Genomic DNA, 14,637 nt, shown 5'->3' with positions numbered 1-14,637 from the left:
GATCATGTCCTGAGCCAAAGACAGGCACTCAACCACTGAGCCACCCAGGTGCCCCGGAAATTAAACATTTAAATAATCCTTTAATTACTTAGATGTAAACCAGTGATTCCCATGAATTTAAAAACAGAAATAAGGCTCTCCCTCTTGAAGAGTAATCTGTATAGCTTAATAAACTTGTATGGCATCTGCCTTAACTTTCAAAAGTCAGCTATTTTTTTAATACATAAAATAACATGTTATTATTGATCATAAAATAACATTATTTCCATATGAACTATTTTTATATTGAACTTGTGAAACTGGTTTTCTAAGCTGTTCTTGTGAAGAAAAATGTTTCTTTGGGAAAGCATATATTATACTTCCACTGTTTCTGTAAGTTTTCCCTGAATTTCCGTCTCATTCTTTTATTTCTAAAATTTCAGTTGACTCATAGTTTGCAGTGATGCATGAGTTTCTTACACAGCCATTGTGGCCTGGGTTCTATCCAGTGATGGGAAAGCCCACAAAACTTGAAGACGCTCAAGAGAGGGCAGGTGTGCCCAGTACTTAGCCTGGCACACAGTAGGTGCTTAAATACTTACTCTAAGAAAGAATAAATATAGCTACCTAAAACATAAATACTTGTAAGTAGGTATTTTTATCACAAATGTGGTAAATACAAAAGATATATTGTAACCCAAATCGTGATAGTTTTCCAATTCCCACTTGTGCTGCAGGAAAAGCAGCAGAGGGAAGCGACTTTGTATTAATTTTTTAAAAAATTATAATCATTATACATAATTTTAAGTGGGATTTAATTACTTTGAGAAGACCATTATTAAAGTTTGAAAATTTTTGCCGAATTGAATCGAATCATAGTATATGAAAATAATTTACGGTGAGCATATTAAATGTCATAGAAGGCACTGCTTAAATGAGTTTTTAAGGGCTAAAATATTTTTTATCTAGTCCTATAATTCTGTTTATACCAAACAAAACAGATGAAGTTCTCACAAATAGAGAAATGATTTTACTTAGAAGCTGGACTTCTGCTTTAACTGGCCATGAAAAGGTATCGATTAGAAAACTAGACTTAAAAAAAAAGAAAAAAGAAAAGAAAACTAGATTTACTACTGATTAGTTGAGCCTAGACTGAAATTATTATAGGTTTTGAATTTGTAATGTGATTTAAAATAATATTTTATGCACTGAAACTTTCAAAGCCTGCCTGAGAGTTTTCCTACCTGAGAGGTTTTTTTCATAGTTAAAAACAGATTTTTAAAATTAAAGGCTGTTCCTGAATCCCTTGCACAAGGAGAATCTCCCTCTTTACCTAAGCAAGAACTGGCAGTCCTTGCGAGGTGTCCCTGAGAGCCCTTAACACGTGCTGTTTTTAGATGTGCCGCTGCTCGCACCTGCCTGACAGCCAGGCCAGTGAGCCCTCGGGAAGGCAGTCGGGCCCGGGCTCCTCAGCATACAGAGAGTGTCAGCCTGCGTGGCTGAAGCTGACCAGTGTGAGTCCATCGTACCCACCAGGCAGGATTCCAGTGCATCTGGAAGAGTTCTCTCCAGCCTTCATAGGTCCTCATGATTGAGGGACATGGATGCTTAGCCAGCGTGCCGATTCATGCATAACAAAGGCAGGATAAGTAACCTGTTACGTTGGGGTATCAGTAGGACTTTGGGAACCTTATACACACAAAAAATATTCAAGGATGGGATTTAAAACTGGTTTAGACCGAACAACCGACAAATAATTTTAAATAGACGAGTTGTTTTATAGGCAAGTTTCCCATGGGTGGCTTCTGAAGCGAAAAGAATGGGGCAGCATGGATTAGCAAGCACACTGACGTGGCACTAAAACCAAAGTCAAAAATTTGAAGGGCCCCTGGATGGCTCAATCTCTTAAGTGTCTGCCTTTGGTTAGGTCACGATCCCAGGTTCCTGAAATGGAGCCCTGCATCCCACATCAGGCTGCCTGCTCAGCGGGGAGCCTGCTTCTCCCTCTCCCTCTGCTGCTCCCCCTGCTGGTGCTCTCCCACTGTCTGTCAAATAAATAATTCAAATCTTTTTTAAATCTTTAAAAAATAAATTTTTGAAAGACCCTGTGTGCTTACATAGATGGACCAAAGCACTCCAGATGTGTTCAGTCTTTGTAGTATAGTAACTAGAAAAATACTCTGTATTAAATATAGGAGGACCCTGTCCACTTGGGTCTTAGGGAACATCTTGAAAGCAGAGCCCACACTGTCAAGTGTTCTTCGAAGAGATTGAAACCCACAGTGTGGCTTGCCCTGTGCTGGGTTCTCAGGTTATTTATCTGCCAAAGCAGCTGGCTGAAGGATGCTGGGTGGTATTGCAAATCAGAGGGCCAACAAACATTGCAGATAAAATTGAAATCATTATTTTCATTCATTCAACAAGCATTTGTGGCGTTCTTGTGATGGGATTGATGGCAGGAATCCCTAATGGAAATGTCTCACCTTTGTCTTCATGTCCAGATGACTTCATCTGCCTAGTCACTGTATTACAAGTTCATTTTTGTTTTTTTGTTTTTTTATTTTCTTAAGATTTTATTTATTTATCCATGAGTCACACCGAGAAAGAAGCAGAGAGACAGAGGGAGATGCAGGCTCCCAGTGAGGAGCCCAATGCGGGACTCGATCCCAGGACCCCAGGACCCCAGGATCACAACCTGAGCCAAGGGCAGACGCTCAACCACTGAGCCACCCAGGGGCCCTATAGGGTCATTTTTCAACTCACATTCTCCTTCCTCCGTTCCTTAGCACAGGGGTCGGGGTAGGGTAGCAGCTCTATAGGATATGCCACCTTGCCCTCCTCCTTTGCCGGTGACAACATTCACAACCTAAAGTGGTGTGATTTCCCACTGAGCCTGGGCATGGCCTCCGCGTCCTCTCGAACCAGTAAGGGCTGCCTGCCTGCCAGCCCTGCCCCTGCTCTGTCCTCTTGGGTGAGTCGGTAGGGTGTGGACATGCCCCTTCCCTACCCCTCCAAGTGTTCTCTCTACAGGCCCAGCGCCACCATGTTCATGCAGGCACCATGACTTCATTCTCCACGTGGTCCTCCCACTGTCCTTTCCTATTCATCCCTCACGGTGCTTGGCACTCCAGTCTTTCAGAAGTACCACTGAACGCTTTGACAGTTTTACTCCACATTCCTTATCCTTTTTTTAAACAAAGCAAAATAAAACCTCTTTTCTATTATAGTATATTAAATCTACAATATATTGTAGATATGTATACCTAGATATGTTAAATCAAAATCCTCTCCTGATTTACCCCTGTTCTCTTGAACTTTGTCTTCCCTGCCATATCATTTATTTATATTCAGGCTGTTCCCTCCGCCCGTAACACAATCTTCCTTGCTTTCTGCTTGCTTTGTCCTGCTTCTAAGACCAGCTCAGATCCTCCTTTCTTAAAACAAAAACAAAAAGCAAAAACAAAAAACTCTTCACTATCTCTTCAAGCCCTAAGTGAGTGTCCCCCCATCCTATGCCCCTGTGGCATCTATAAAAATCTCCTGTGCCACTCTGTATCTGTGCATCACTTCTGTGTTTCCTGTCACTGCCGTGGATTGCAGTCCCTGGAGAGGGCAGCTGGCACCTCATTATAGTTTATGCTCTTTATAGTTTTAGTGCTAGCATCCTGTGCAACAAGCGTTCCTTGATAATGGTGACATAACAACGATGGGAAAGAGGAAGAGCCGTCAGCTGCGTGGCCAGAATCTCCTTTCCCATGTTTTCGCCCATTCTTTCTCTTCATTGGATCCATCATCTGCTCACCTTCCTATACCTTGTGGGACCTTCCTAGTTCTCTCTGCCCAGACACATTTCATTTCTTTTCCCTACATGTTAAACACCTACCTCTCTTTCCAGCCCCAACTCAAATGCCGTTTCTTCCACAAGCCTTTGCTGGTCACCCCTTTGAAATAGTAGCATGTTGGGCTCTTTATATGACATGCACACTACTTTATATTTTACATGTCTGTAAAAGTGTCTTTTACAGGAATGGCTTTATCCATCTTCATGTCTTCAGAATTTAGCACAGTCCCTGGTGCAGAATAGGGTGTCAGCATACTTCCATGTTAATTGTACTCCTTGTCCCCAGCAGGACTCAGGCTGCCTACACAGTACATAAAAGACAACGGGATATAAGAGATAGTGGCAAAATAAGGATAGGAAACCCAAACGAAGCCAAGTGTAGAGGTGGACAATGCTCAAAATGCATGCAGTGGAGTCTAGTATACTGGTCAGAGATGGGTCACAAACACACCTCCAGTCCTTTGCAGTCAGACCAGAGAGCTTGCTGGTAAAGGCAGTCAGTGCCGTGAAGTACAGTCAGCTCTTGGATTCCTAGTGATCATAAGGAATAAGCCTGTAACTCAGAAGAACAGCTTTATTGGCATTCAGAGCTGAGAATACTCTCCCCAGTGGCCCATCCTAAAGAGAATGCCAGTAATGTGGACAGTCGTCAACACTATACTTACAAGTAAACGTGATACCAAGTCGTTGGATGGCTTTATAATTTCGCTTGATGGTAGCTTATAGCAAAATACCAAAATAAGGTTCAGGAAAAGTGTCAGTATAGACTTGGAAGTACTTGCTAATGAATGCTTGATGATGCAGTTGGTTCCATGTTGAATTTTTAATTAGCACATGATTTTGCAGCAATCTGAGTACTGTTTTACTTCCCTACAAAGAGGGCTCCAAAATTGAACATAAATCAGGTTAGAAGACAACACTTCAATACTATCTTGTGTTCAGGGCAGAAATGGCAACAGATGAGCGTAGAGTCCTCTTGAAACCGTGTTGATTTAGTAACCTCCGCCTCCCTGGGACTGAGGTGTAATCCAGCAAGAGTGGGCTTGTAGACCCTTTCCTATCCAGCAGAGCTGTTGGTCTAACAGTGGGGGTGTTAGGCTGCAGAGATGGATTGGGGAGCAAAGTTGTAAAGGCTTATTTGCAGCTGGGAGAAAAATCATCTACTTGAAACGGGAGGAAGCATTTTCAGGAGCCACCCAGGGGTCTGGCTCCAGGAATGATTGTCCTTATGAAAAGGGAGCACTTGAAATGGAGAATGATATAGGCCAAAATGAAATCAGAAAGCTCTGACCGTGTATCTAAGGACCTTACCAGAATTATGGAAAAGCCCTGTTTGGGGATTGAGAAGTTGAGTTAGAAATAATTACAGGAACCCAACTGTTTGTATGAACTTGCACCAGAATGAGCAGAGTGACACAGTGTGGGGTGCTTCTGGCAGGCTTGGGTTTTGTTCATCCAGCCAAGATTCCCTTTATCTTTTGGAGTAAAATGTTTAAATAACTTGGTCCTGACTCAGCCATTCTTTGGATGCTGGTAATAGAAGAAAATTACCCACACAGTGATAAAATTGGCCAAGGACCCTTACATCAAGAGCCTAGCCTGCTTTGGTCAGAAGGGATGGAATACACACCCCTAAAATCTTTACATTGGAGGAGGGCAGGGTGAGTAGATCCTGGGCTACCCCAGCCTCAAGCTATCCCTTAAAAGCTGAGGGATGGATTATGGGTGCTGATTTTACTACTCTTTATTTTGATTAGGTTTTAAATTCTTCCATAATAAAAACATTTTTTAAAAAGCAAAAGGAAAAAAAAAATGTGCCAGTTCTGATGTAGTCGATGTGGGAGAGGAGAAGGAGGAGGCAGTTTTATCCAGTAAGTCAAACTGACAAATTTAATTACACAGAGAACTGATATGTGCTGATAATGGAAATTGGTTCTGAAAGCCTACAGCTGAATTCATGAATCTATTTTCTGTCTTGCCATGGGCTGGAAAGAATTAGCGTTTTCTTTAAAAGACAAATCATACAGGTATTCATTTCCAGTTTAGGATGACCCGGCTGTGAGAAGACTCACTGTTTGAATTTGATATCCAGAATACACCCTTTTTTCTTTCAACTGTGGGCACAGCTGTAATCTTCCCATGAGCAAACCAGTTACGGAAGCCCCTCACTCACCGGATCTGAGTTTATATCCCATGTCAAACTACGTTTTGGTTTAATCTTTGCTGTGTATTTTGAAGTCCTGAATGGCCCCTGCTTGTCTTCAGATGAGTTCAAGACCACCCATGACCTCTCAACCACCTACCCACCCACTTCATTCCTGGATGCAGTGCTTTTGTTTCTAAACTGATGTGTTACTTTCTGCAGCATCATTCTCTCTCTTAGGGGAGTCACAGTTTTTCCTGGCAAGCCCATCTTAGTTCCACTTTCAAATTTTAATATTTTCACCTCTCATTGCTCTGTGCCTGAATCTTGCCAACTTGGAGCCTCAGTAGTGAGCACATATGGAAGGGCTGCAGGCAGGGACTCCAGCCTCCCCTCAGATCTAAGGGAAGTAAAAGTGTGAGTCAGGACGAGGGAGGTAACCAGGCTGGCACGAGGCCCGGGGCCGGTGATGGAAGCCCACCCAGTTACGTAACTGGGACCAGGCATTCATAGAAGTTTATCAGATCCGAAGGTAATGATTAAAGATGAGTTATTTACAGTCTGAGACTCAGAGCCATGATTGCAAGATAAGTACATAGGATTGAAGCAGAAGTAACAGGTGGACAGAGGTTATAGTAATGAGAATACAGAGCACTGGTTACATTGGTAGGTTTTTTTTTTTGTCTCGGCATTTTCAACTTTAAACCGCAGTCAGAAAAACTGGCGATTTCTGCTTATCAGAAGGAGTGAGATGGTGGCATAGAACAAAGATTGTCACATCACTGGTTGGTGCGTGAGGCCTCTCTGTTTGCTTGTCTCCAGTGGCTTTGTGTTTTTGTTTGGTTTGGGTTTTGCCTATTATTAAAGACAAAAATTAATTTTACTTCCTGAGTGCGCACAGACTGGTTGAGGAGGGAGCACGTCAGAAGCCTGAGGAGGCTGGGAAAAGGCCAGGCTCGGGTTCAAACCTTCCACGGCCAGTTGTCTGAGTGGGCAGTCCTGGTGCCCACAGACTTTTACCTGCCTTTCTCTCTGGCTGCTGGTCTGGGATTGTTCTTTCCTGAAACTTCTGCTTCTCTCTGTGTTGCATGTGGTGAGAATGTGGCTCCAAGGACCAAGTGCTAATGCTTCTGGGGAAGAATCACTCTGCCCCCAAATAATTGCATTTAAGGTTGTGGACAGTGTCGAGCAAGGCCCCGCCCATCCTGTGGGTGCTGTGTGACGGTGACTGACCCTCCTCAGAGGCCTCTCTCAAAGCTTCTGTAATGGACCTGCTGCCTTCCTCCCGGCTGGATAAGAAATGTGGGTGCCATGTGTGCCTAACAGGCAGTCTAGGTGAATCACGGGTTTCCAAGGACAGGTCATATCAGGTGCTGGCTTAGAGAGCACCAGCTGATGTACATGAAATGGTGAGGGTGGCCCCTTGAGCCTGTCACACCCCAGTGTGCCGCTTTGGGCCATATTACAACATCAGGACCACAAGTGATCCTGAGAAACCCTAATACACACCAACTCCCCAGACCTCTTCATCTGACACATGTGCTATACGGTTTTAAGGAAGATAGGATAAGATAAGGTAGAAGTTATGTGAGGCTCCTAAGTACATTTTTTTCTTTTTGTGAAATTGATCCTTTTTTTTTTTTTTTTTTTTAGTGGAAATGTATGGAATAAAAGGTAATATTTCAGTCATGATTATCAGCATTTCTGATCTCTGTCCATTCAAGAAGTATCTGGTGAACGCCTCTACCCTGTGCTTATAAGCAAGGTGGATGTGGTCCTGGCAGGCCTCCCCGAGCTCATACCTGGCAGGAGAGGCTGCCAGTAGCAACACCTCACAAGTATGGTTAGCATTCCAGTGGGGGTTTGGGCGTTGTATGTATGTAACAGGAGGCCCGCCCTGTCCTGCCAGTTCAGGGAGCTTCCCTGAGAAAATACTTGAGACCAGTAGAGGAGTTGAAGCTAACTAGGCAGGGGGGTCTTAGACAAAGCCCCTCAGTGAGTATAAACATGACCCAGTGCAAGAACCAAGAAACCTATTATGACTTGACAAAGAAAATGGCACAGAGTAAAACTGAAAGGGTAGCCATGCCGGCTGGCCAGGCCAGGAAACCTCAAAAGCCACATTAATGATACTGCCTTAGTCCTAAGGGCAAGAGGAAACCAGGTAATGGTTGTAACAGACACAAAATTGATACAATCAGATTTTTTTTTTTTTTAAGATTTTATTTTATTTACTCTTGAGAGATACAGAGCAAGAGTGAGAGGCAGAGACACAGGCAGAAGGAGAAGCAGGCTCCGTGCAGGGAACCCGATGTGGGACTCAATCCCAGGGCCTCCAGGATCACGCCGTGGGCCACAGGCGGCGCTAAACTGCTGCGCCACCAGGGCTGCCCAGATTTTTTTTTTTCTTTTTAAAGACTGTACCAGTGTAGAAAATAGATTAAAAGGAGGTAGAGCGTGAGTGTTGGGTCAGGTCTGTTTGGGTGGCTAGACAGGAAACCGCATGGGTTGGTGAGGCTGGGGGTGGGGAGGAGAAGAAATTTGGTGCTTTAGACTTTGGGGGGCCAGGTGTTTGTGCTCAATCATTGTTGACCCTGGATCATGGGTTCACGGAGTAGGTTTTACCATTCCTTGTAATTTTGCAGAGATTTGAATTTTTCTACAGTAAAACCCTAGAAAAAGGGAAATGGAAAAAGCAAGCTCTGGAAGAGAAGCAGGTTCAGGGAGGAGACCGGGGCCTCTCTGATGGACAGAGTTTGGGAATCCCATGGCACAGCCAAGGGCAGGTCGTGTGAGCTGAGTGGGGAAGTCTGGTCTGGGCTAGAAATAAATATGCCTGTCGCTGGCAGAGTAAAGACAAGTGAAACCACATCAGGGTGGATGATAGCTGCCAGGGACAAGCCCTGACAAGTGTCGTGTTTCTTAGCAGAAAGCCCTGCATACTGTTGAATAGAGCAGATGGTCATGAATCAAAACAGTTATTACTCCGTTCATTTTCTTAAACACCAAAAATTTACAAGTTTAATGAAAAACATGCATTTGTTCTAGCCGATCTCTCGTCTCTCCTCACCTCGGTCATGTTTATAACCCTGTGAAACACCTGCTCTTCTCTCTGTTACCCCGAGCGCTCCTACCTTCATCTGCCCTAGCCAGTACCTAAGCGGCTTCTCTCAGGACCTCAGATTCGAGGTTCAGGTTTCCAAGACTTGCTGCTTCATCATGGGGTCTGTTCAGACCCCTCCTTTTGCACCAGCCAGACTGTTGGCTAGGTCTCTAGAATCTTGGGATCAGAGTCTGATGACTTCTGCACCCTTGGGGGTGATCCATCTGATTGGTCTTTCCTTCCTTCCATTTCTTGGGATATCCATGTTTTTCCAAATCCTGAGTCTGAGAAATATCGCTCAAGAAATCATGGAAACAGAGAAAAGCATAATTCTCCCGCAAGCGTGATAGACAGTATAGACACATTCCTGGCCCCGAAGAACCCACTGATGGCGAGGGTAGGGGCGCGCTCACGCAGAATTGAAGGTTAGGATGAATGCCTCCGGGAACCACAAGGAGCACACATGCTGCAGAAGCAGTGCGGTCTGATGCCAGGTTACAACTGTGTGTGTGCCCTCTCTGCTGCCGAGGGCGTCCTTCCTACAAATAAAATCCATGTTAGTATGGTTATGTACATAATATATTTCACATAAGTCCTTTGAGTGGTGTTCCCCAAAATAACATGTGTTGGAAGCAAAATAAGTCCTTAAACTGGCAGTTTTGATGTGTGATTCTGTGTAATGCTGTTGACCTTCCCCTTGAATGTTACCTTATCCAGATACTCCCCAACAATTTTTGCTGGCATTTTCCGGTGCCTGGATACTTTGCTGTAGGCTGGAGTTTTAACAGAGGAATTAATTGCAAAGGGAAGAAAATGTGAATGTCCTGAAATAATTTGATGTGAAATCAGAAAGCAATCCAAAACCCAAATTAGCAAAAGCAATATCAGTTTCAGTGGCAAACCTAAGATTAAGCAATGTTTTCATTGTTAAAAAAAGTTTAAATGAGTTTTATGAAATAAGATGTATGCCAGTTGGAAGATGCTTTTGGTTGCACTTGTGAATTAAGACCATCGGTGCAAAATGGGAGAAATTTTTTTACATCTGTAATAGTTGTCATGAAACAACAAGATATCTGATTGGGCAGTTAACACTGTGTGTTTTAACACTTGAAGATAGGTAATTTTTAGATATTAAATATATGTGATATTGGCTTCCAATATTTTAGGTACTTTTTATTTGGCAATCATTTTGTGTTCCCTCTTAACATTTTCCCTTATTAAATGTCTGTATCAGGTCAAGACTGCTTTACATACTGTTAAAATTATAGTCTAGTTCAATGTATTTGTAATAATAATAAACTTGGCATTTTTATATTTTTTTAACAGAAAATCTTCGTAACTCTTAGTATAGCCCTATCACAGGAAAACAGTTCAAAGTATTGTAAGATGCAGAACGATTAGAATTTGGGGAATTATGTTTTTCATTCCTGAAACCTGAGTATTAATATCTGTCAGAAATTTGCAGAGGCACCTGGGTGGCTCAGTGGTTGAGCATCTGCTTTGGCTCAGGTCATGATCCCAGGGTCCTGGGATCGAGCCCCACATCAGGCTCCCTGCTCTGTGGGGAGTCTGCTTCTCCTTCTCACTCTGCCTGCCACTCCCCCTACTTGTGCTCTCTCACTCTCTGTCAAGTAAATAAAATCTTTAAAAAAAAAAGGGGGGGGGGAGAAATATACAGACTCTTGGCAGCCATGTGAGGCCCCCACGCTCATGCCTCCTGCTTGTGAAGGGGCCAGCTGCTGGCGTTGTTCTGGCACGTGACATCTGTCCATGCTGCTGCAGCTGTGGACTGGTCCTGTCATCTGGGCCTTTTCCCTTCTCAGAGCTGTGGAGGAGATGTTGGCTTGGGAGTTAGGCTGCTTGGGGTCAAGCCTGACAGCCATCACTGAAGCCCTTGGCCAGATGCCCAAATGACTTAGTTTCTTCGCCTGTTGAGCAAGAATCCAGATAGCACCAACCTCATATCACAGTGTGGTGGTGACAGTCCTTGTATGGATCCTCACACCACGGGTGTGTGGTGAGTTCCCAGCGACAGCCACTCTGTTTTTATCATTCAGGCCTGTCTCCCTTGACTCCCTACCCTCCTGGTCCTTCCTGTCTTCCTTGTGCATCCTTGCCAGAGTTTCTCCTGTGCTGATCTGGGCATTGTATTCCCATTATGTTGTTTCTTTGTCCAGAGCTCCTAATTGCCCATCCTGCCGAGTCCTCCAGTGCTCTGCCTGTCTCCCTGGCCCTGGCCTGTCCCATCCAGTCTTGCAACGCAGTCAGGTGTGCGAGTCAGACCTCTCGGCCTTGCCCGACCCACTTACACCCTTGCGTACTTCCTCGGACCTTGATCTTACCCTATTCTTTCTTTTTCTTTTTCTAAGATTGTATTTATTAGAGAGCACACGAGGGGAGGGGCAGAAGGAGAGGGACAAGCAGACTCCCTGCTGAGCAGGGAGCCTCACATGAGATTCGATCCCAGGACCCTGAGATCATGACCTAAGCTGAAGGCAGACACTTAATTTACTAAGCCACTTAGGCACCCCAATCTTACACTGTTCTTACATCACCTGCCCCCCTAAACTCTAAGTATCCAGCTGATTACTGATCATGCTAGCTGATTGGTTTTTCCAGCGAAGCCTAAAATTTGAATTTTTCAGAAAAAATGGGCCAAGCAAACTGTCACTTAAAAAAATTGTGTTTCCTGCAGTCCTTTGATTTTTCAAATAATTTAAAGAATCACTCTTTTTTATATAAGCTGGAAATCAGTACTTAATTTCAAGCACAGAGAATTTATTTTATTATGTATATAAGCAAAGTATCCTATGTGCTTTGATGATGGAACCAAAGCTATTTCTTGATCTTCTGTGTCAGCATCTTTGAAGAAATTTCTGAACCTTTCAGAATGTTTTATAGTAACACATGAATATATCATTTAATCCCCAGTAACAAACTTTTATCTGTTTTTCCCCTCCCAAGGACCCCAAGATGTATGTACAGACAGTGTTGGATGTTCATAAAAAATACAATGCCCTGGTAATGTCGGCATTCAACAACGATGCTGGTTTCGTGGCCGCACTTGACAAGGTGGGTGCGAGCACAGCGTCTTTGCTGCAGCGTGGGGGGGGGCCCACATGTTCTCTGACTGTGTTTTGTATGTCCCACAGGCCTGCGGTCGCTTCATTAACAACAATGCAGTTACCAAAATGGCCCAATCGTCCAGTAAATCCCCTGAGTTGCTGGCTCGATACTGTGACTCCTTGTTGAAGAAAAGGTATTAGTGACTTTGTAGGGATTTTTTTGTTAGTAAATCTATTTAAAGTCTCTGCTTATATATGAGAACTAACTTCCTGTTATATTTTACATATTTTAGATTGTCATCTTTGTACCTTTTGAGAAAACACTTTAAACCAAATACATCTTCTTTGTCTCCTTAAAAGATACTTCATGTTATAAATTCTAGTGGGTTTTTATTGTGGGTTTTTGTTTTTTTTTAATGTTACTGTGGGCTTTGAGAATTATAGAATTTATTTAGCTAAATGAAGTTCACAGGTTGGTCAAGCAGTGGTTACGAGGGTGGCAAGGAAGGAAGGAGTAAGTGTCCTTCTTGTACTCCCTGCGGATGTTCTGTGAGCCTCGGTCATGATGCCAGGGAAGATCTCCTGTGGGAGCTCCCACTGGCTGTTTTCTGAAACAAGACTTTCTGTGCACTCTGGCATTTGAATTATCGTGTGCACTTTTAACATTTATCTTCATGTGATCAATTCGTTTTACTGCTGTTTCGTATTCTTTGTGTATGTGTATATTTACATTTATATATTTTTAAAGATTGGGGCTTGAGCTCACAACCCTGAGATCGAGTCGCTCCCTACACCAGCTGAGCTAGCCAGGCGCCCTTCGTATTCTTTATTTATTTTTATTTTTTTAAAGATTTTATTTATTTATTCATGAGAGACAGAGAGAGAGAGAGAGAGAGGCAGAGACACAGGCAGAGGGAGAAGCAGGCTCCATGCAGGGAGCCCGATGTGGGACTTGATCCCGGGTCTCCAGGATCAAGCCCTGGGCTGAAGGCGGTGCTAAACTGCTGAGCTACCTGGGCTGCCCCCGTATTCTTTTTTTTTTTTTTTTTTTTTTTTTTTTAAACCATCATGTTTCTCACCTGTTCCTCCTCCTCTGTGTGTGTGTGTCTATTAAGAGCTAGAGGCCCCATGATCTCCTGTGGCTCTCTCCTCTGCGTTGTGCTTCTAGGGTTCCAGGTTGTGTGTATTTGGGTATTCTCAGCTTCTGTTTCAGTTTTCCAGCAATCCATCAACAAACGCAGTCATTTCCCATGCCCCCATGTTGTCCTGGTTTTGAGATGAATAAACATCTCTTAAAGGCTCACCTAACCCCACTGCAGAAAACACTGAGGATACCTACATGTACCAAGAAAAACACTGGAAACAAGTCCCAGAACAGAGTTGGGGAAATCCTAAGTAAAGTGTTAGCAGACTAAATTTATTAGAGAACTAAAGAATAATTCTCCAGAACATAGTATAGTGTCCTAGGAATGTAGGGATGGCTTGGTGGTAGCAAATTTAACGTAATTTACTATATTAACGGAAGTATATGTGGTCTTCCTGGCAGACGTGGGAAAACGTTTGATAATGTCACTAGCTGTCTCTCTGACTTTGCCAGAAAGCCATGTCCCCAAGGCTGGTGAAAATGGGGTATTTGGGGGTGGTTTTCTATTTATTGCAAGTCTGGTCAGTGTATAATTCAGCCGTTCTAGTCCGATCTTTTCTTGTAGTCCTTCGAGAATAAAAATGGACTTTAAAGTGGAATGCCTCCTCTGACCTGATTTCATTTTTTTTTAGGCTAGATTATATGAAAATTCTCAATATTTTATTTTATTTTTTTTTTTTTCAATATTTTAATAACATGCTTTAGCAGACCTTCAGTTTGGCAAAAAACTTATTATCCTTTTTATACGTTGCCTTTTCACAAGAGGCCCTCACCAAGTCTCTTGGTGTGTTGTTTCTTAGTTAATGCTGCCAAAGCAGACAGAATGGCAGACACATGCTAGGGTTGCTTCAGTGAGCACGCACTAGTGAGTGGAGCTAAGAAAGAAAACTCTTCCAGAGAGAAAAACCACCCTGGGCTACCTGTGTGAGGACTAGGACTGGATTTTCTTAGAAATACCTTTCCAGAGCTTGTTTGGTCATTTCATGTGCTGGATCATGAGCTGGATCATTTCATGTGAACTTATGGGGATCTTATCTATGAAGGACTCATAAAACCTTAAAAATTTCATTTACCCTAGAGTCACCTTTCAGTTAATACTTGTTCATAAAAGAGAAAGAATTAGTTGTTAAGGGCAGCCCTCTGTTACATAGAACCACAGAGGAAGGCAGTGCTTTAGTGGCTTTAAACAGTTTTGTTTTCTTTAATGCTTAGGCCATTAGAAATCTACATGTGCTTTTGGTTTTTTCAGAGTTAAATTAAAGCATATTATAGGAAGCAGTTGGCAAAGTAAAGTTCCTTTATTTTGTGTTTAGGTAGATTTCCTTTCAGAAACGAAAGGAAAGCTTGAATGTTCAGGGCAGA

General features: G+C 43.1%; 1 protein-coding gene across 4 annotated transcripts in view; it reads left to right on the top strand.

Annotated features, from left to right (window-relative positions):
• Positions 1 to 14,637, top strand: part of CUL1 (cullin 1) — a 93,003-nt gene that overhangs the window by 67,435 nt on the left and 10,931 nt on the right. For all 4 annotated transcript variants that reach the window (XM_038559272.1, XM_038559271.1, XM_038559269.1 and 1 more), the window contains 2 exons: positions 12,031 to 12,138; positions 12,219 to 12,325. In XM_038559272.1, the coding sequence (XP_038415200.1) occupies positions 12,031 to 12,138; positions 12,219 to 12,325 (215 nt within the window). The remainder of the gene's footprint in view (positions 1 to 12,030; positions 12,139 to 12,218; positions 12,326 to 14,637) is intronic.

This window comes from Canis lupus, chromosome 16, assembly GCF_011100685.1.
Source record: "Canis lupus familiaris isolate Mischka breed German Shepherd chromosome 16, alternate assembly UU_Cfam_GSD_1.0, whole genome shotgun sequence".
Taxonomy (NCBI): domain Eukaryota; kingdom Metazoa; phylum Chordata; class Mammalia; order Carnivora; family Canidae; genus Canis; species Canis lupus.
Note: the sequence above shows the minus strand (reverse complement) of the source record. Positions and strands in the feature narration are given on the sequence as shown.